Here is a 22,025-nt window from a genome sequence, read left to right as displayed (position 1 = left end):
CAAGATAGGTCACAGTCTCTCCTCTCCACACACGTGCCTGACTCTGCATCTGTAAGTCCTCTGCATTGGCTTTATTCTCAGGCAGTCTCCCTTGTGGAACTAAATATTGCCCCAACAGGTCCACGCCCTCATCCTGACAGCTCAGCAATATTGGCAGGAAGAGTGGTGGTAGGAGGAATGGTAGTTAATATTTAATAGTTTTAGGATAAGTCCCAGAGGCAGATACTCATTGGCCAGGCATGGGTCACGTGTCCATTCCCACACCCAAGGGGATGAGGTCAGCCCCTCTGCATGGAAGCTGGAAGAGAAGGCATTCTAAAGGGAAACTGGGATCTTGTGAGCAAAATAAAAGGGAGCAGATGCTGATGAACCTCCACCCCCACCCCCCCAGATACCTATTTCCTCTCCACCTTGAGAGACTTCTGCCATTCATCTAAAGGATGAAAGGGCACCAACTAGTCTTGCCTTCATGGGAGCATGTGCCAAGTTCAAGACATGTGAAACACATCTGTGTGGCTGCCTGGAGACATACTACACGGGCTTCTGGCTGCATTTCTGGAGTACATGAAAGCGGTATGGCATCAAGGGTCTCCAGCTTCCCAGGGAAATGGAAGAAAATGTGGGAGTTAGGGAGTCAGAAAGACTTGGATGAACTTTTGTATGACTTTGAAGTTAGTCTCCCATCATTGCTGATTAGCAACTCATACTTAATGCTAGATGATACATTTTAATTGTTTGTATTTGACCACAATAAAAAAATGATGTGTTTTAAAAATGTGTGCTATTTCACGTTAAACTCTTGTATTCTGATTTCTTCCAAATATTTGCAAACTCCAGCAGTGCAGGGCCCATATCTTTTCACAGCAATAGTCAGCTGGAGAAGAGCAGGACTTTTCCCCTTTTGTTATTTAACAAATTTAATTTGTTTATTTCAAATAAATAATACATTCTTGGGGTTCAACAATAAAAACAATATACAATGATGTCTAATGAAATTTCTAAGTCCTGTACTGCTACCATTAACTCTTCTCAATTCTCCTACCACAAAGAAACCCTTATGTAAGTTTCTTGTGTGTCTTGTCAGTTTTTTTAAATGCAGATATTATTTCTTCAACTCTCTTTCATTTATAATAGGGTCTGTCTTTGCTTTGACCACTTAATGATGTATCTAGCAGGCCCTTCAAAAGGGCTGGGTTCTCCATTCACACAAGCCTCATTTTCTTCTTCTCATATCCAGTCAGCTCTTGGGGTATTTGAGGTCAGCCTCTCTTGTGTATCCTGGGATACTCTCAGCAATTGCTAGGGCCTACGGGTGAGGACAAGCAGGTGGGGGTAGTGGTGAGAGCATTAGATGAATAGAATGAAGTCTTTTTGAGCCTCTTTTGGAAGTCAGCATGCTCAGGGAAGCTTTAGTCTGTATAAAGGCTCTCGGGGGAGTGGATGGGAATGCAGAGGTCAACAAGTCCGGAGAGGAGAGTTCACCATCTTGTGGGAGAAAAATGAGGCAGAATGAACAATTATAAGACCAGAGTGGAAAGTCTGATCTTGGGTAAGTTAATTAAACTCTTTGAGCTTCTGATGTCTCATTTACAAAGCAGGGATATTTTAGTCCCTACCTTTCAGGGCTATTTGTGTGGATAAAACACAACTGCACAATGCCTGGCATGTAGTACGCACTTGATTTGTGTGTGTCTCTGTGGGGGCATAATGGAGAGAATCTGACTGTTTGGAGGTGGTACTGAGTAAGGTTTTGAGGGCCAAGTAGGAGTTTGCAAGATGGAGAAGTGAGAGTCGTAAGTAGTACATTCATCTGAAGGAAGTAGTATGGGGTCTTTCAGCTTGCTTTTAGACATATTAGCCCTGTGTCCCAGAGGATGTAACTGAATCTCATACAGAAGATGCATCCTGAGCCTGGTGGTCAATGAGCACTGCAAAATGAGCAAAAGGAGCCCTGTTGCTCCCCAGACTCTCTCATGTTGCAGCTTGGGGATTGTAAGTGTGATTGCTGTGGCATGTTGGGCCTCTGATGAGGGGAGAAGATTGCCTGACACCATGGGCCCAGGCGACTTTCACCATCACTCAGTTCTGCTTTCCCCTGTGTGAGCTTCCCTCCCAGGTGGTGCTCCCCAGGAGGTGACAAGATGGCCACTGGAAGCTCCAGACTTTTATATGGGCAGCTCAGCCACTAGAGAGAAGAGGAGCAGCTTTCTCAGCGGTTTCACGGAGAGTCTCAGATGGGTTCTTGCTGGTCACACCTGGGTCATGTGACCATCTCTGGACTATCACCTGGCTAAGGGAATGTGGTCCTTTCATAGGTCAGACCTGGGTCGTGTGGTCACCCTGGAGTTGGCCAGGGGAGCCAGAACTATAGGATCTGAGAGTGGAGGAGAGGTAATTTCCAAAGTAGTATCAGGGTTCTGCTTCCACAAGAAGGAGAGATGGCCAGTAGGACTCAGAGGAGTCCATAGCCTGGTCTGCAGGAGACAGAGCTGCCTGGGTGAGGGAAACACAGGGCACCCAAGTTGGAACAGGTAGGAAAGCCCTTGCAGAGGAGGTAGGGCAGGACATGCAGCCCCAGAATCTGTCCACAGGCTGTACGGTAGCCTTGACATGGAGAGCTACATGGTGTGCAGGCATGGTCACCAGGAGCTTCTTGGATGGAGAGAGGTGCCTTCCTGTCTCCTCCTCCCACTGTCCTGACTGCACTCCAACATAGGAGGTGTGACAGAAGGATCTGAGTTTCCATAATTCCTGGTCCTGAACCATGCATGTCATCTGACAAGACCCTCCAGGGATTAGCAGTGATTAAGCAAGAGAAGGAATAGGGTTTTATAAATTAGTACCAAACCCTGGAGGGACAAAGCCAGCCTAGGGGAAGCTAGAGAGGTGAGCTCAATCCCCATTGCATCTGCTGACCCTTTGTATAGAGAAACCTGTGTTTCCAGGGCAACCGCCACATCCTGATTGGACACTTCACTTTGCCAATGAGTGCAATTTGAAACATTTTGGCATATTATTTATTGCAAACATTCAGTGCACCAGACCCCAAGTGCTTCCATGATCTCCTTTCACTCTTGCTGCATGAGAGGATTGTCCCCATTTTACAGAAGAGGGAACCGAGGTTCTAGGAAGCTAGGAAACTTCCACTGTCATCACACACTGGGTAGTAGTGAAGCCAAATTCCCTTAAATCCATTTGACAGACAAGCACTGGTTCTTCTAAGCTTGGGCACCTTTAATACTGGAGCCAGAAACCCAGTTGCAGCTCAATGTGCCCTAGAACCCTGGCAGGTAGGTGGTGCCTGGCTGCAGCCACTCAGAAAATGTTCTGAGGGCACTCAAATCAGAGGCACAAGAGGAGACTTCTCCTTCTAGCCCTAATCTCCTGGCCCAGACAAGTCCCTCATCTTGTGGCTTCTGCCCAAACATGGCATTCCCCTTCTCATCTAAAGCCCAGCGATATGGGTCCCTGGTAACTTCAGAAGGGAAGTGGGAGGTTTGGAAGGGGAAAGGACCAGTGGAGTAGGAGGAGATGGGCCGGCCCAGAGCCCAAGGCCCCACAGGAGGCAGGAGGCAGGGAGGCAGCTTCATTAGTCTGTCCCCAGGGGACTTGGCAGCCAGTTATTAAATGCTCTCTATGTTGATGAACTTGGGTAGGGAAAAAAACAACTGTGGGAGGTGTGTGTGTGTGTGTGTGTGGTGGAGGTTGGCTTTGCCTGGACCCAGAAACCCCTTGGTCTCGTTTTATGGTGGTATGGTTGAGATTGGGGGTTCTCCAGGGCCTAACCTTGTCACCATGGTGCAGTTATTCCTCAGCAGCAGGGATGGCACTGGGCATCCTTGGAGGCAGGCAGGGATCAACCCTAGAGCCAGTCCCCAGGGCAGCCCCACCCTGGGGGCTCCTTGGCTTCCACCATGTCTGGGCCTGGGGGCCGTGGTGTCCACTGGACCCTCACCTCCTGCCCCAACTCTCTCTGAGAATGCTGCCAGCCCTATTTGTAATGTTGGGGCATTTTCCTGCCCCCATGTTGCAGATCATTTCACTTTCCCTTGTTCCATGCAGAAGGGTATCTGCTATGTGGCTGAGCTCCCCGTGCCCCTTCTTTTCTCCTCTGTCACACACTCCTTAGGCCATCAGGGACAACTCCAATCCTCACCTCCAGCTCAGACCTCTGCTCAGCAGCTGTCTTTAGACATGTCCCAGGGATGCTTCTGGCTTCACAGTCTCTACCCACTCTCCTCCTCTGCTCAAACCTGCTCTGCCTCCCTGGAGCCCTGTCTCATAAAAGGGCACCAGCCCTGGACTCAGCCCTTATTCTGTTCCCCCCCGACCCACTGTGGAGAAGACACAGCAGCCAGTCCATTTCCTCATTAGCTCGTGGTGTCTCCTTCCACCCCCTCCCCACTGTTGTGCCTTGGATCATACACCTTTCCTTTCCTTCAGGACCATTTTATGGTCTTCACTTTGGCCAGACTGCCCATCCACGTCTCTCACCTGCTTAAAGTTCCCCATGGCTCCCCAGCACTGAGGTGGAGCCAGAGCTCCTATGGTGGCGCCCCAGTCCTGGGGCCTGGGGCCACTGCTGCCTCTGGTTCCACATCCCCCTCTAACCCTTTGCACCTCTGTTTCCCACAAAGTGCCAGGCTCCTTCACACCTCTGGGCCTTTGCCTATATGGTTCCCTTTGCCAGGAATGCCTCCCTCATCCTTCACCCAGCTTTTTATTTTTAGAAGCAACTTATAATTTTTAAAAAAAATTGGCATCATATTTTTAAATAAACAAAAGCACCAAACTGCTATTATACATATAGATAGAAACTTGGACTTTGTAAACTCAAGCATATGTTTGGATTTTTTGTTTGTTTTTTAATCTCTGTTGTTAATTTTCCTATTGTTTGGTTAAGAATCTGTCTGAAAATTCTAGTCTCTCCACACTGGATTCCTTGGGATGAAGAGGAGGGCCTTTTAACTTCACCCAGCTTTCGGTTTTTCATCTCAACTAACTTGAGAGTAAGCTCAGCTTCTGACTTCCCTAGGAAGCGCTCCCTGAATATGTTCCCCCTCCGCATCCCCAGCAGGTTTTGATATCTCTGCTCTGGGCCCTGGTGGCATCCTGCATGGTTCTGCATCTCAGCACAGCGTGCAGGATGGTGTGCTGCCTCAGAATTGAGCACAGATCTTTTCCCTGGCCCAGCTGCCTAGGAGCCAGAGGTCACACTGGGAGCCTGAAGATCATACTGGGTGCCTAGGGGGTTATGCTTGGTGCCTGGCATCTGGCTTAGGGTCAGATGTGTGGTTAGCGTTTAACCAGGGCTGCAAGAAGAGGTGAAATGTCTTGTTAACCAACTTCTCAAATGCCAATACCAGGGTCTTCTGATGTGTATATTGATTTACTATTGCTGCTATAACAAATTACCACAAACATAGAGCCTTAAATAACACACAATTATTGTCTTCCAGTTCTAGGGGTCTGAAATCTTCCTGGGTTCCATCTCACTGGGCTAAAATCAGAGTGTGGGCAGGGTTGCGGTTTTTCTGGAGGTTTCAGGGGAAAATCTGTTTCCCCGCCTTTTCCAGCTACTCGGGGTTGTTCAGTTTTCTTGGCTGGAGGGGCCTTTTCCTATCTTTAAAGCCAGAAGTGGTGGGCTGAATGCTTTCCCACTACTCTGCTTCTCTCTTCTGCCTCTCCCTCTACCTTTAAGGACGTTGGTGTTTACTTTAAGCCCAGTTGGATAATCCAGGATAATCTCCCTATTTTAAGGTCAGACAATTAGCTATCTTATTTTCATCTGCAGCCTTAATTCCTCTTTGGCATGTAAGGTAACAACATGTTCACAGATTCTAGGGATTAGACTGCAGAAGAAGCTGGAAAAGCCAGTGCCACGTGGGGCGAGGGGCCATGCTCTGTGGAACTCCAAGAGTGGGGAGACACCAAGGGCAAGAAAATGGAGAGAGCAGGACAGTTTAGTGCGGTTAAGAGGGGTTCTGGGAGAGCCAGAAAGGGCTTCCTGTCTGTATTGGTAGGTCCTGCAAATGATAGGGACCCAACCCAAACTGGCTTAAGTATAAGCATAAGAGGAATTTATTGACTCATGGAACTAAAAAAGCCACAGGTTGGAATTCTTCCGGATACGGCCTGCTGAGGTTCAGACAATGTCCCCACAATTGCATTTCTTTTCATCTCACATTCTTCTGGGAGTGGCTTCATCCTCAGCCCACACGATGGCAATATACAGTGTCCACTGGTACCTGCAAGTACCCACGTTTAAGTGTAGTGGGGAAGAGGAACTGGCCACCTCAGCAAACCTGACTATCCCAATTGTCTTTAAGTGGGTCCTGTGTCTGACCTCCAGCCCATCACAGAGCTGGGGAACATTTGATGCTTATTGGATTGGATTTCATGCACGTCACAGGTAGAGAATGGGGAAGGTAGGTTCCCCAAGGAAAGTCTGCCAATTGTTTTACCAGATGGGTGAGGCTCCCCACTTTACTTAGGGGAGCAGGATGGGATAGGAGGGAGAGCACTGGAGTGAGAGAAGACCTCGGGTTCCACTGCCAGTTTGTGGTGTGACCTTGAGCAAGTTATTCACTGACTTCTCCGGGCCTTGCTGTGGAATGAGGGGGTGAGATTGGGCGCTCTCAAAGGGACCTTCCAGCTTCAGCAACCTTACCACTCGGAGGCTGTTTCCATCTGTTTAGTCCATCTGTTTTCTTGTGCCTGTAGACACTAGTAGTAAAAATCTTTAGAAAACCCAGTGAGTTTTCTGCAGGGAAAGTCGCGGAGAGTGGAGCTCAGTTTGGGTTCTGCAGCAGAGCCAGAGAGACTTTCCAGGTCTTTGTTTCCCACACGAGGTGCTAGGGATAGTCAGGATTTAGGTCCCAAGTAAATGGCCAGGGACTATCATGACCCAGGGCTGAGTCTGCCACTGGAGTTAACCCTCACTGTGCACTTGGTGTCAGGGCCAAGCATGTGGCCAGGGTTGGGGGTACCATGAGTCAGGGGTCACTGTATGGCCCCCTGAGGGTGCAGACTCAATCTGGGTGTGGGGAGGGGCGTCAGAAGCTGCCAGCAGAGGAAAGGGACATGCTGTGAGTATGGGGGACTTGGATGCTGTTCCTAAGTAACTTTGGCCACATATGACTTCTTATGCACTATTCTGTTAACATCTTATAAAAGTTACTTACTCTTGTGTTGCTGGTCCACTACCTTCAGCTAGAATGTTAACTCCGTATAGGCAGTCATTTTGTTCTCTTTGGCACTTTTAGACCCCAAAACAGTACTTGGCACATTGTAGTGCTCCATAAATAATTGCTGAGTGACTGAGTAGCTCAAAGGTGCCTGCATCCAAGTGGGGCCAGTGCTGTGTACATTGGGCTAGCAGTTCCCTACCTTTGCTGCCCATTAGAGCCACCTGGAGACTTTTTATAAACCCCAGTGCCCGTGATGCATCCCATAGCAGTTGACCCAGATGTAGCCATCAGTATCTTTTGAAGATTCCCTCAGGTTATTCCACTGTGCTGCAAGGTTTGAGAGCCACTGCAACAGACCACATAGAATGCGGAGGGCAGGGATGGCCTGCGCACATGCCAGAGCAAAACCAGAGACAAGCTGCAGCAAGGCCCAGGTTCTGGGTGATAGGATGGAGACTTTTTGTCCTAGATCTCTATCACATTCTCCGGACACCCACCATGAAGGTGATTACTTTGCTATCACAGAATGGATTTTGGCCCCAAGTCAAGAAGAGCTCTCGCTTCCCAGCTAAACGATGGCAAATCAATTTGAGGTCTTGGCTGAAGCTGCTGATTAGGCCTGGCAGCCAGGGAGCCTCTAGCTATTGGATCCAAGGCAGGGTTCATCTACACCTCTGGGAGGAGGTGGTAGGCAGGAGCTGGGGCTAGTGTTGGGGTCCAGAAGCCCAGCTTTCTCTTGTGGGGCTGGCAGGGGAAGCTTAGATGGGTTGCTGAGGTTTAAGGATGCAGAGGCCCTGAGAGGTAAAATAATGTACTCAAGTTCAAATAGTTTCAAAGTACTAAGCCAGGCTTGGAAGTCCAAATGTCTTCTCACAATGGGCTGCTTGCTGGACATTGGGTCAGATTTCTGCACTAGGAGCTTCAGCGATCATGTCAGACCTGAAAGGCAGTGCCTACTCCGTGTTTGGCCCCGAGGAGACCCTTGGGGAGAGGAGAGTTTACTGGAGGTAGAAAGGAATGAGGAAATGTTTGCCGCATGGATGGATGAATGCAAAACTGTTTTACTGGAGAAAGAGCTGCAGGTGGGCTGAGGTATGCTCTGTGAGGTAGACAGCCTCCCAGGTGGCCCAGGTGGGCCCCTATCCCCAGTGACCTTCCTTCCTGGTAGTTCTGTGTAGTGTCCTCCCATATTGGATCAGAGCTGGTCTGTGTGGCCAACAGAATACTGAAGAAAGGATGGTGCATGTCTTCCAAGGCTAGGTACAAAAGACATTGCAGCTTCTACCTTCCTTCCTTGGATTACTCCATCTGCCATATTGCCCATATGGTGAGGACAATCAAGAGGCTCTAGGAAGGGCCAGGCACAGTGGCTCATGCCTGTAATCCTAGCACTCTGGGAGGCTGAGATGGGAGGATTGCTTGAGCTCAGGAGTTTGAGACCAGCCTGAGCAAGAGTGAGACTCCATCTCTACCAATGAATGAAAAATAATTAGACAGGATGTTGGGGGGTGGGCACCTGTAGTTCCAGCTGCTTAAGAGGCTAAGGCAGGAGGATCACTTGAACCCACTGACCAGGGTTCAAGTGATCCTCCTGCCTTGGCCTCTTGCTATGAGCTCCGCTGAGGCCATGGCACTCTAGCCTGGGGCAAAAGAGTAAGACTCTGTCTCAAAAAAAAGTTCTACAAAGACGCTCTCCTGGAAAGGGAGCCTCCTGGCAACAACCAGCACCAACTGCCTGCAATGGGACTGAGCCACTCTGGAGGTGGACCCTCCAACCCGATCAAGCCTTCAAATAAGACTGCAGCTCCAGCCAACATGTTGATTGCAACTTTGTGAGGAACCCCAATTCAGAATTAGCCAGTCGAGCCACTCCAGAATTGCTGACCCACGGAACCTGTGAGAGAAAATGGATGTTTATGCTTGAAGCAGCTAAGTTTGTGGATAATTAATTATGCAGTGACAGATAACTACTGCACACTGCTAAGTTTCTTTTGAACTGAAAATTTAAGAGAGATTCCTGCAGAAGTTAATTTTTCCCTTCTGTCCTCTAACTCACTTGGGATTCTTGTCTTCTGTTACAGGGAAAAGACATGAGTCAGACTTGATTTTAAATCCAGGCTTCCCAATACACTATTTGGATGACTAGAAGATTTTTATTATGATACAATCTTCTCCTTTTCATTCCCTCTCTCTCCATTCTCTCTTCCTCATGTTATTTGTCTTCATCAGTCTTGCCACAGTAATAGGAGCATTTAGTAGCAATGTTTGTCATTTTAAGTATATGCTGTTTCCTGGGAACTATGCTAGAGAATCTGTAGATGTTATTTTATTTAATTCCTTCAGTGACTCTGGTGGTCCTGGTGGCTTTAGCTATTATCATTCATGATAAAAAATCAAGGTTCAGAGCAGCTGAGTCCCCTGCCCAACATCAAATGGAATGAATCAGGATTCAAAGCCAGATTTGTCTGAGTCTGAAGCCTGCAGTGTTTCCATAATATGCTTCTACTTTCCAGCCTCAGCTTTCTCATGTGAAAATCAACTTGGACTTTACCTAATAAATGCAAACAATGTAACCTAATTATAGCCTTACATTAATCTGAAATAAAAATAAAGAAATAAATGTGCTTTTAAACATGCAGGAAAAAAATCCAAAATGGTGATAATACTGATCCCATAGACTCTTGTTGGGATGCAGAGAGGGGCTTTAAAGCAATTAGCCCTCATGTGGCAAATAGCAAGTGCTCTGCAACTGAGGGCTGCCTTGCCCCTTCTCTGGGTCTCTCCCTCCCTCGTGTAGTTTGATGTGGGCTGTCTTGGCCTCATGCAGACAGGGTCACACCAAGTCCTTCTCAAGATAAAAGCAGCTGAAAGTTAATGTGGTCAAGAGCTGCAGACCCAGGGCCTATCCCAGGGTAGGGAGGATACCCTGGGTCTGGAGTCTAAGAAGACAGTGACACCAGCTCTATCCCACCCACTGAGCCTATACCATGAGCCAGCTCTGTGCTCTGACCAGGAAGTGCCCTGCCCAAGCTCATAGGGCAAGAAAAGGCTGGAGCCTGTGCTCAGACCCAGGCTGGTCCCTGCAGAGAGGCAGGGTGTGGAGAGACATCTCCTGCTGGAGGATCTCAGCTGAGAAAACATTGTCCTTGGGGGGTATCGAATCATCTCTCAGATCAGACAAGAAGCTCCAATTAATTACAAGTGCTAAGTGAGTGGTCTGGAAGCAAGGTTTTGCAGTCAATTAAAGAGAAGCAGGAGGAGGCTTAACCCCCTGCCTCCTGGCAGCTTTTGGTTCAGGAGAAAAAGAGCTGTTTGAATGAGCTTCCTGACATTGTGGGGAATGCAAACAGGAGAGTGCCCTCTATCACAGGAGAAACAGAAAGGCCTCCTGGGTAACATGGGACAGTGGATTTGACTTTAAGTCTCCTTCCTTCTCCAGGTTTCTTGATTTCCTATGTTTGACTCTGTGGTGAAGTCAATGGTTAAGACATTGCTCCATGTGGGGGCTTGCCCATGCAAAGAGCTCTTTGCGTTTTTTCCGGGTGAGCTGGTGTGGAGTGCAGACTGCTCACTGCGTTCTCCCTAGGTGCCTCAAACTCAGAGGCCCCAAACCAAACTCATAGTCTTCCTCCAAACCCATTCTTCACCAGTATTCCTGACCTTGGAGATGGTATCTCCCAGGATGGAAACACAAGCATCTGTCTAGACCAGGCATCCTCAAACTTTTAAACAGGGGGCCAATTCACTGTCCCTCCGACCGTTGGAGGGCTGGACTATAGTTTAAAAGAAAAAACTATGAACAAATTCCTATGCACACTGCGCATATCTTATTTTAAAGTAAAAAACAAAATGGGAACAAATACAATTCACACCGCTTCATGTGGCCCGCGGGCCGCAGTTTGAGGACGCCTAGTCTAGACACTCCATGGCTCCCCTACCCTCATTCCCACCAATTTGTCCTTCATCAGATCCCTTCGATTTACCTACTTCACCCCAGTCCTTCACCACTGCCTGAGGTCAGGCCTCACCATCTGTGACCTTGACACTGCACCAACTCTTTCCTGGACTCCAGGCTTCCAGCCTCTTCATCCTCCTGACATCCTGAACTGATCTTCCTCAATCTGCACATCTGATCATGCCACCTCTGCTCAATACCCTTCAGTGGCTCCCTGATGCCTGCATGTAGAGCTCAAGCCCATCTCTTGGCACGCTGCTTGAAGTCCCCAGCATCTTGGCCTTTCACCAAGGGCTCAACAAATTTCTGCAGATGTGCTTTGTTCCTTCCACTCTATTCCCACCACCTACTGGGACTACTTTTACCTCCTCAATGCCTTTGTTCATGCCAGACCCTCTTCCTGGAGTGCCCTCTTTCTCCACAGGGTTGACTCCTTCTCATTTATGACTCATTTCAGATGCCTCCTCCTCCAGGGAGCCTGCATCAAACACCTGAGGCTCCGTACATGCTGAAGTGGGAAATTGGTATGTTTATCTGTACATCTGTCTTTTCCGTTAGCAGGTAAGTTCCTGGAAGGAAGGCCCATGAGATTGGTATTCTTGGGGCCTAGTACTGTGGCCAGCACATGGTAGAAGCTCAGTAAGTATTGTTTACCTGAGAGGATTAGGACTCTTGGGAGAAGATCTTCAGAACTAAAAATGAGAGGATTCTTATATTTAGTGACATGCTGTGAGTATTTGGCTGGATTGTTTCCTGAGGGGTGCCCAGGTAGAACACATCAATGGACTCCCAGAGAAGCCAGAAGCCTCATGCTCTCTTTCCAGTCCCCAGCCTTGCAAGGCCCTCAGAGCCCAGTCTTTCAGAGGCTTAGGGAGAGCCTGCCATTGGCCACTGTCCCTACTATGTGACTTGTCCTCTACCACCTAGGCTCCTCTTAGGCCTTGCTCTACTCAAGTGCTTTGTAGTAAATGAGGAGATCTGCCTCAGCCTCTGAGGTGGGCAGCCTCCAGGACTCCCCAGTGATCCCTTATCCTGGTATTCACACCTTTTGTAATCCCCTCCCCAGGAGTGTGACCAGGTCCTGTGACTTACCTCTAACTCACAGATTATAGCAAAGGGAATGTGGTGTCACTCCCATGATTAGGTTACACAGCAATGTGCCTTCCATCTTGCTAGCAGATTCTCTCTATTGCCTTTGTGGCTTACATGCTTCAAAGAAGCAAACTGCCATGTTGTGAGCTGTCCCACTGGAGGAGCCCACATGGCGAGGCACAGATGATGGCCTCCAGCCAGCAGCCAACAAGGAACAGAGGCCCTCAATCCAACAGGAGCTGTATCCTGCCTGCAACCATGTCAGCTTGGAAGTGATCCTTACCCAGCCAAGCCTTCTGATGAGACCCCAGCCCTGGCCTGCACCTTGATTGCAGCCTTGTGAAAGATCCTGAAGCAGAGGACCCAATTAAACTGTGCCTAGACTCCTGACCCGTAGAAACTGAGATGATAAATATACTTTCCTGCTGATTTATTATGCATCCTCCCATTGCCTGTGGAGCTCCCTCTGACTCAGGGAATCTAGAGGACAAGCTACCCATAGTGCACTAACCCAGGGTCCTGGGCAGGTCTGAAAGAACAGGCTGGAGGGTGATGTTGGAGCATAGAAGAGGGAGGGGTTAATGTATGCAACCCTCCCCTCATTGTACAGAAGGTGCAAAGAGCCAACAGGAAAGTGACTGCATGTAGATGGCCTGTTGATCTTTTGGACCCTTGGTCAGCATTGAGGTCCTTGGGCTGGGTGCTGGGGAGCGATCAGTGCATAAGCCAGGCCTGCCCTTATAGAGCTTCTGGCTGCAGTAACATCACTTCCTTTAGAACTTGTAGGGTGCCATTGACTGCTCGGCTCATGGTATTCAGAGTGTGCCTGCAGGACCCCATTTACTTCCCAATGACTGCCAAAGTCAGAGCAATGATTATCATCCCATTTTACTTGTGAGCAAATGCTCAGAGGGGTTAAGTGGCTTACTCAAGATCATTTTGCTGGGTGAAAGAGCCCATGAGCACACTCACTGCTATCTGCACATTCAGACATGAATGTTGATGTCATGTGAGTGCAGCAATGGACTCTGCTCTGGGCAAGGGACAGTGCTGTATCAGATTGGGCTTCATAGGGGAGGCAGCATTTGAGCTGGAGCTCAAGGACTACACCAAGGAGGGGCCGGACACCATCTGTCCCAGGCAGAGGGGCAAAATATGAGAACACCAAACAGCATGGTGTGGGTGGGGACAGAGGGTACTTGGAGTACAGACATATGTGTGGGTCTGGCCAGCAGGTTGGGATCGTATCACACAGGGCCATTTCTAGAACTGGGATGTTATCTATAGGCAGAAGCCAGACTATAGGCCCCTGGACAGAAGAGTCTTGCAGGTGGGGTGGTTTGGAGGGGAGGGGAGATTCAAAAGGCAAGGGGCAGGGCTGGGAGACAGCTTCTGGTAATGGGAAGGGCTTGGCCAAGGGTAGAGAAATGGGACCTAACATAAGGCAGGGTTGGGGGCAAGGGGAAAGGTGGAGGGGGCTCTGGAATTGTCCTGACTCCTCAACAAAGCCTGGGAAGTGTCTGCGTCCAGAAGGAATGCTGAGTGGTGTCCTCTCTCTCTGTGACCCCAGCTTCTGTCAATATTTGGGAAGTGAATGATTGACAGATGAATGTCCACCCATCTGACCTGGCAGTATTCTCAGGATGCCACACCCCAAGGAACTTGGTGGAAGCGTGATCAGAGATGAGATGTGGGGAGTTAGCCTGGACTGCCCAGCTCCTGGGGCTTGTGGCATAGATTTTGAAAGGCAGAGAGATGGAGTGATCCTGGAACTCGGGGCCCAGCCTGACTCTGGGCTTGGTTGGTTTCTGGAGTCGTTTCCAGTGTCCTGGCAGAGGCCAGGACAGGACTGAAGATTCTATGGGGTCTCCTAAGCTTTGTGGGATGTCTGTGCCACTAGTGAGTTGGTAGCCTTGTTTAGCCCTGGTGGCGCCGATGGACAGAGAGGACAGACAGAGAGCTGCTGTACAAGGTCTTTTTCTTTGTTGTCATGGTTGTTTCGTACATCTTAGCATTTGCATCATACAAAGGGGGGAGCAACAGCCATGGCTTTTGGTCAGGCTCGGGGGACAATGGGGAGGGTGCCCCTCCTCTCCCCCCAGGCACTGACACATTTAAAGGAAGCAGAGCAACAAGGACACAGCACGAAGGTGGGAAAGGGGTTCCCCACAGAGCAGGATGGTCAGTCTCACCTGGGTCTCACTAGAACTCCCCACTCCTGCCTCAGGCCCAGCATAAGCACCTCCTGTTCTCACCCTAGTGAAGGGGTGGGACAACCAGAGTGGGGACTGGGATAGGGACATCTGGTGGGAGGCCTGTCCTCAGGCTGGGGAGACGAACCCCATCTGAGACAGTCGCCCCCAGCCTCTGTCTGCTATCAAGGGCCTGTGGAACCCTAGGATGGAGCAAGTGGGTAGTGAGGGTGTGCAGCCCTGCAAGCTGGCTGCAGGGGCTCTAAGGGCCGGAAAGTTTTACTGTTTTACTCCAGCCACGAATCTCTGGGGTGACTGCTCCGCCCATCAGCTACCCTGCCTGAGAGGTGTGCCGGCAGTAATATTTCTCTCTTCCCTCTCTTCTCCATCCATTCTCTCCCTCTCTCTGTCTCACACACACACCTGGGACAGCCTTTTGACTCCTGATTCCATTTGGAAGAGCACACACACATCTCTGCAATAAGAATAGTCTCTGGACCTGAAGTGGAGGACATGCCCAGAACAGGGAGATCCAGAAAAGCCTTTTTCCTTCTCTCTGGAGGGGAATCCAGGGTGGCCTTCCCTGCCCACCTGGATGCTACACACTCCCTGGCACTCTGTGCTTTTTTCCATTCATATACAAGTAACTATTCCTCCCTATTGCCCAAGCTGGGGGATCTTTCCCTTGTGTGTCATGTGTGTGCTGAATCTGGGGCTTCTCCCCACCAAGTGTCCATGCACACTGCCCCATTGTATGTGACATACTCATCCCCTCCCATCCCAGGGGTCACACATACCTCATGCTATGTGTTAGAGCATCTCACACAGACTTTGTGTCCCTGGCAGTGTGCTGCACACAGACACCCTCTCTGGGCCATACCTTAGCTGCTCCCACAGTCAGGTCTGTGTTAGAAATGACAGCCATTACGTCTCCCAGGACCTAAAAGTCATCACTCAGCAGTGGTTGGAGCCAGGTACATGCTGGGCAGAAATTCTCCCTCTGCCTCCACCTCCAGAAAGACCTCAAACCCTGCTGTCCAGAAGCAGAATGGAGGAGTTCAGGTGTTTACCCAGAATAAACGGCCAGCCTGGAAGGCCCTGGGGTGGGACTGAAAAGTTCTGAACCTACTCTGGGGGTCCAGAGGGCCTGAAGAGATCAGCAGGGATGCCCACTGAAGGTCTGATGACCTCAAGCCCCATCTGGGATGGCTGGGTTCTCTTGCTCATATGAAACTCCCTGGGCCTTGGTCCTGGATACCCAATGGGCACTCTCTGTGCCCTGGCATCACCTTTGAGGTTTGAGGGCCCCTGTCAAAGGTTAGACCTCTGTGAAAACTTGACATCCACTCCTGTGTCCAAACAAGGGTCACACACAGGATCTAAGGAGGCCTAGGGCCCTGTCTGTCTCTGGCCCAGGGCCCCCAGGCTGTTCAGAATGACCATCCTGCCCAGGATGATGGACATAAACGGAGCAGACAACAGGGGTGCGAGATGGCTCCCCATCACAGACACAGGCACAGAACAGACACAGGTCCCTAGGGGCCAACAGAGGGCACAAGGGGAAGGGAAGGGCAAGGAAGGAAGGTTAGTCCAGGGAGCTAGAGCTACAGAGGCCCTGCTCCCCATAGAAGGGACAGACCAGGGGATTTTTCTGGTTCCCTAAACATGTGGATTGTTTTGTTTCATCTTTAAAGTATTGCAGTCTAACTGATATGGCTTTAACTATTAGAAACGGACAGAGAAGACACATGTCTCTCTCTGAAATAAAAGCATAAATCCACTAAAATGGAAAACCCACAGAATGCAAACGGGGCCAATGGAGCAGAGGCTTCAGGGGCAGGCAAGACGCCCCCTCCCTGGCCACTGCTTTTGGGATAGGCCCTGGTAGGGGCCAGCATGGCTTCCTGGGGCACTGCCTGGGTGTGTTCCAGTGGGATTCTGAGGACCTCAGGCAGGAACCCCCCAAGGGTGGGAGGTTAGGCCAAGGACAAGGTCTCCTATCAGATGTGGCCACCTGTGACCAATGGTCTCAAGGTTGACAGGGACATCTTACCTGTGAGAAGGTCTTCCTAAGCACACATCCATGCACACAACTGCCTTTTCAGATCCATACACATGCACACAACAACCTTAGCACATCTCACAAGTCTCCGCAATACATTTCTACAACACCTAACAAATACCTATCACTTCTGAAACACACGCGTTTTGAAAACGCATGCATACACAAGCTATCACATGCAATTTCTAAACACAGATGAGATGGCTAGCACACACATGACACAATCTCAATTAAAATACACCATCTTAAACAAAGCACAAGTCATAGCTATGATGACTGATATAAACACACACACAATCTCAAGACCATATACACACGAACCATCCACATATACACATAGTCTCTCGACACACAATTGCTGATGCAGTCTCTGCCATGCGCTATCACACGTGCACGGACATGTACTTTCCTTCATCACTTGCTCCCCCTTCCCAACACCATTATCAAACTGACAGAGCAGGAAGCCTTGGTAACTTGGGGGAAGGGGGAGAAATGTCAGTCCCACACATCCCAGAGGAGAGTTTGTTCTTGGCCAATGAGATGAATGAATGGATACCTTCTGTCAAATGGAAATTGGCTTCTCCCCAATGGCTTGGGGCTTTGGCCAGGAAGGATCCTCCTGGGACCATGGGGGCCCTGGAAGCACATGGATAGGACAGGGTGGGGAAGAGGGTTGGGTAGAAATGGGGGCAGCCTGGCTACACCAATGGGGGATCCCATAGCATAGACCATTGCTGCCCAATGGCTCCAAGTGTTTGGGGAGGCCTGGGAAGCCCCTTGGCTGGGAAAGCTGGACCAGCCTGGCAGTGGGGCTCCAGGACCTAAGTGGGGTGTGAGAGAACAAGGTGTTGCCCTACCCTGGGGCTCCTCCATAAATGAGCTAAAGTCCAAATAGGATCCATTTGGAGGGACCAGTTTGGCAAGGGCCATGCCTCTTTAGTTAAGGGTTGGGGAAGGGGGTGCTCCTGGGCTGAGCATCGCCAAGGAGAGGGAAGAAGAAGAATCCCAGCCTCCTACCCAGACCCCAGCCTAGCCAGATCCTGGACCTCTCAGGCTGGGCCCTCATTGGGCAGGCTTACCCTGACTTCCTTTCTAAGAGCCAGGCTACTCAGTGCCCCTGCCCTGACCTGGAGGTCAGAGGCCAAAGGTCAGCATGCTGGGCAGGGCTGGAATGTGTCATTACTTTGGATGGCTGGGGACAGTGGTCCTCCTGGCAGTGGGGAGCATGGAGGAATGTATGGGAATTACCACACTATCATAGACTTTAGTCTTCCTGAGGGGCCTCCAGTGCCTATAGCCCTGGGTTCAATGCCCCCTGGAAAGGGAAAGCTGCCTTCCCTTTTTCAAGCTACTTGGGAGTAGGGTGGATCTGGGTACCCTGGGGCAAAGGGGTGTGTGAGGGAGCGCTAAGTGGGAGAAGCCCCTGGCCAGGGAAGGGGGGCAGAGGCCAACTGAGGTTTTCCCCTTCAGAATTGAGACTTAATGAAAAGAAAAAAAAGAAGAAAATAGTAATAGGTGTAGGGATGGGGCAGGAGGGCCGGTTACTTCTTGAACATGTCCTGCAGTGGCCCGGGCAGGTATTTGAGCACCGTGTCCAGGATGCTCTCCTCTTCCTCCTCATCCTCATCACCACAGCCAGCAGGGATGGCCTTCTTGGGCCGTGTCAGGCTCCCCTCGCAGGGCTGCTCCAGGGCTGCCTTCTCCTCGGCCTCCTTCTCCTCCTTCTTCTTCAGCCCGTACTGGGGAGGTGAGCGCAGACATGAGTAAAGGCAGGGCCTGGTCTCAAGGTCATGCAGGCTGGTGGGGGTTGCTTATGAGAACTTCTGAACCTTAATTCTCCCCCCTATGAGGTGGGGATAAGGGTGCCTTCCCTTCGAGGGGGCCTACTAACTTCTTTTGAAATCCACAAAGATCTCAACTGTTCCCAAATATTTAGAGCTAAATTTCCTTGACAAAACTTCACTTGAACTATGTAAGGGCTTGATTTATTACAGGCGCTAAGTAGAAAGAGCCCTACTTCTAGTAGGCTAGTTTCAGTACATAAGACTGCTTTCTAAGTAGGAAGACTACTTGTCTTGATTTACTGCACGGAGCTACCAGCCTCACATGGAGCTGTTTGGCATAGGTGGCGGCCCAAACCCTCTGGGAGTGAGTTTTCACAGCGCCAGGTGTTCAGGGCATGGTGGTATTTTTCTGACATTCCCAGATTCTGAATTCCAAACTTACTCTAGCCCAGGTGTCTCAGGCACGAGACTGTGGACCCCTAGCAGCGAACAGGAGGGAGTACTTGCTGTGTGCATTCATCTTATTTAATCCCCGTAAAGATCCTGCAAGGAAGGGCTGTTCTGTGACACCCCTTTGTCTGACAGGAAGGGGGAGGCGCAGAGAGAATCAAAAGTCTAAAGCGGGAGTCGAGGTCGGGGCATTCAGCCGACGGGTTCTGAGCCCAGGTGGCCCTCCCCTCGGTGGCGGCGCTGACCTTGTCTCGGATCTGCTGTCGGACCTTCTCCCTCTCGGCCTCCATGCGCGCGTGCTTGGCTTTGCGCTCCTCTTCCTGCTGCCGCAGCGCCTCCTGCCGCTCCTCCTCCTTCTTTTGTGCGTCTGGGTCCTTCTCCTCCTCTCCCCCCAGCATTTTCCCCATGTCCTTGGTGGCCCCTACGGGGATGGGGTGAAGAGGGAGATGGTAGGGTCAGCTGGGGGGTGAGGAGGCAGGGCAGACAGTGAGGAACCACGCGGCCCCGTCCCACCTGAGTGGGACCAGTGGGCGGGTGGCAGTGGGGGACCAGGGCCTCACCTCCCAGGGCCTGCTTCATGACGAAGTCCATGGCACCGGCTCAGGTTAACGTGCACTAGCTCACGGCCAAATGTGCATGCAGCGCTTCAGGCTGGCCTGGCTTGGCTCCCGGGGATGTGCCGACCTGCAAGAGAGGAGTTGGGGCTCAGACGCGAGAGGCCTCGGCACAGGTGGGGCGGTGGCGTTAGTCCAGCAGATGGGCAGCCTCGCCTCACCTAGTTCAGGCTTCGTTAGAGGCCAAGACTCGGTGCCCTGGCGGCCAGGGCAGAGGAGACGGAAAAGAGGTCTTTACCAGTACTGGGTAACACATATGAGTGGCTAAACAGCTTCTTTTTTTTTTTTTTTTTTTTGGTTTTTGGCTGGGGCTAGGTTTGAACCCCCTACCTCCGGCGTATGGGACCAGCGCCCTACTCCTTGAGCCACAGGCACCGCCCTAAACAGCTTCTTTTTAAAGCGGTTTGATGCCTATTAAAAAACCTTCATCTTGAAGGCTGGAGTTTGACTGAAGCCAGAAGTACCGGAAAGAGCCTGGAACTTAAGAGTTAGGCAGAACTGGGTTGTAATGCCACCCTCATTCTGATTTGGCACGTGACCTTCAGCAAGGTACTGAACCTCCTCCAGCCCCAAGTTTCCTCTTCTATAACAGAGGAATGGCAATGCCACCTTTCCCAGAGCTGGAGACTGGAGAGAATCCCGCCTGGGCCACGGAATCAACTCATGAACCCCCCCGCCTCCCTGGGCCTGCGATCACCATCACAAAGCAGAGGTACATGCAAAAATGAGAACAGCCAGCTTGGGTAAACATACCCAGACTTTTGTGAATTGACAAATGGAGAAATCAGTAATTTTTAGCGCAGCATACATATAAGTTTTGTGTTTATAGCTTGATATTGATTTTTATTTTGAATTATAGATGGGCATGTGGGAGACATTGTAAGCTTTGGGAAGTTTAGGGCCTTTAAACTACTTAGTATGGGCCTTGTGGGCACTCAGTTAATGTTAGTATCCTTCGCTTCTCCCCAAATACCAACTTTCAGTTTTTATTAGACTTTTACTGTTATTTTTTGCCTCAGAAGATTTTCTCCAAATAAAATCGTAATGGGAATCTCGATATGCTAAATCTTAATATGTGAAAGTGGAGCTATTCCAATGGTAGTTGTGGGGTCTTGAGCCCTTACCCTTGGCTTTTCTCTTCATGTTCCCCCCACACCCCTGATCATTTAAGCCCCACTGCTCTAATTCTTGTAGAGTTTCTTTTATTTTAATCATTCAGTTCCACTGGTTCTTTGGCAGACATAAAGCTGATACTAATCTTTTAGATGTAGGTAGGGACACCCATGAGCTATCCAAAGTGTGAAGTGGCATGATGGTCAGGTAAGGCCATGCCTATTCTCCAAGGCCTTTTGTCCCACACATAAAGACTTGGGGTCTTTCTGATTTGCTAGGAAGAAAAAGGGGTTGGGGATATGGTGGCAGAGAAACCAGGGCGGATATTGCAACCAGGTTGAGTTCAATGTCACTGGCTCTTTGTTGATGGATTTTCCTCATTTCTCTTAAAATGAGAAATCCTATCAGCAGACTGAGATTATTTCATAATATTAGGTCCAAAAGCTTATCCATGTGATTAGACTGCCTGATAGGTTGTCTTGGAGAGAGAAAGTCATGAAATTCATGCTGTAGTAGGAAAAGAAATCCCCAGGGCTTTTGGTACCAGACATACCCGGTTCAAAATCCTGGCTCCCATCCTAACTGGTTGTGAGTCCTTGGGAAAGCTTCCATTTGTTCCTTGCAAAATGGGTGAGTATTAAGTCTACCCTTGTACTGATATTTGAAGGAGAAGAGATGATACTGGTTAAATGCCTGGGGTGTAGCAGGAGCTCATAAAATGTTAGCTGTTGCTGACTATGCATCTGTGGAGAAGAGCCCAGAAGGGATGGGCTTTCCAGGAAATGCAAGGGAACCCACCCACCTGACCCAGAATTTTGAGCTTAAAGGTTGCTTAGTCAAGATGTTTTCATATGATTTAAGACATTGTGAAAAGACTTCTTTTCTAAGAACATGAAATGAATGATTTAATAATCAAGTGATTTCAGGAACTCTTAGGTTCCCACTTTGTGTTTATACAGAGCTCAAGGAATTACCAGGTGGTGGTGGAGGATGCAGGACTCTAATTTGAGATGTTTCAGATTGGTTGGCAGGCCACCTGGGCTCCAGATCCTAGCTTGCTGGGTGACTCTGGCAAGTCTCTCTTGGACCAGATGATTTTCCAGACCCTTTCCCCCCATGCTTCTGTCAGATAAGTTCAGCAACATTTGAACTGCAGACCATACCCCACTGTACCCTCAAAGCCCCCTCTTCTCTTGATTCTGTGACATGGCTCTTTCCTCCCCACACCCCATCCCTCCCTCCCCTCTTTTTTACTGGCTTCTTTTCTTCCTCCTGTCTCTTAAGTAAACTTTTTCTCCAAGACCCTGCCTCTTTTTCCTCTCTAACCTTTCCCTTGGGGAACTCATCCATTCTAGGGGCTTTAATGGTCACAGACACTGATGACACCTACATCTTATCTATGCTCGAGTATGAATTGAGCACCTACCACATTCCAGTCTATGTGTTATGCACTGGGGATAGACAGACAAAGCTTTTCCCTAACGCAGATTATGTCTGAAGTGTGTGTATGTGTGTGTGTACGTGCATGCACATGAGTGTAGGGAAATAGGCAATAAATAAGTCAAACTATACA

General features: G+C 49.7%; 1 protein-coding gene across 3 annotated transcripts in view; it reads right to left on the bottom strand.

Annotated features, from left to right (window-relative positions):
• Window positions 1-17,101: 17,101 nt before the first annotated feature.
• The window catches only part of CPLX2 (complexin 2), a 77,412-nt gene continuing 72,488 nt past the window's right edge, over window positions 17,102-22,025 (bottom strand). For all 3 annotated transcript variants that reach the window (XM_053566872.1, XM_053566874.1, XM_053566873.1), the window contains 3 exons: window positions 19,286-19,409; window positions 18,971-19,146; window positions 17,102-18,230 (listed from right to left, as the gene is read on the bottom strand). In XM_053566872.1, the coding sequence (XP_053422847.1) occupies window positions 18,033-18,230; window positions 18,971-19,146; window positions 19,286-19,316 (405 nt within the window). In that variant the 5' untranslated portion in view covers window positions 19,317-19,409 and the 3' untranslated portion in view covers window positions 17,102-18,032. The remainder of the gene's footprint in view (window positions 18,231-18,970; window positions 19,147-19,285; window positions 19,410-22,025) is intronic.

Source organism: Nycticebus coucang, chromosome 17 (genome assembly GCF_027406575.1).
Source record: "Nycticebus coucang isolate mNycCou1 chromosome 17, mNycCou1.pri, whole genome shotgun sequence".
Lineage (NCBI taxonomy): Eukaryota > Metazoa > Chordata > Mammalia > Primates > Lorisidae > Nycticebus > Nycticebus coucang.
The sequence above is the reverse complement of the archived record's forward strand: the minus strand, read 5'-3'. Positions and strand labels throughout refer to the sequence as shown.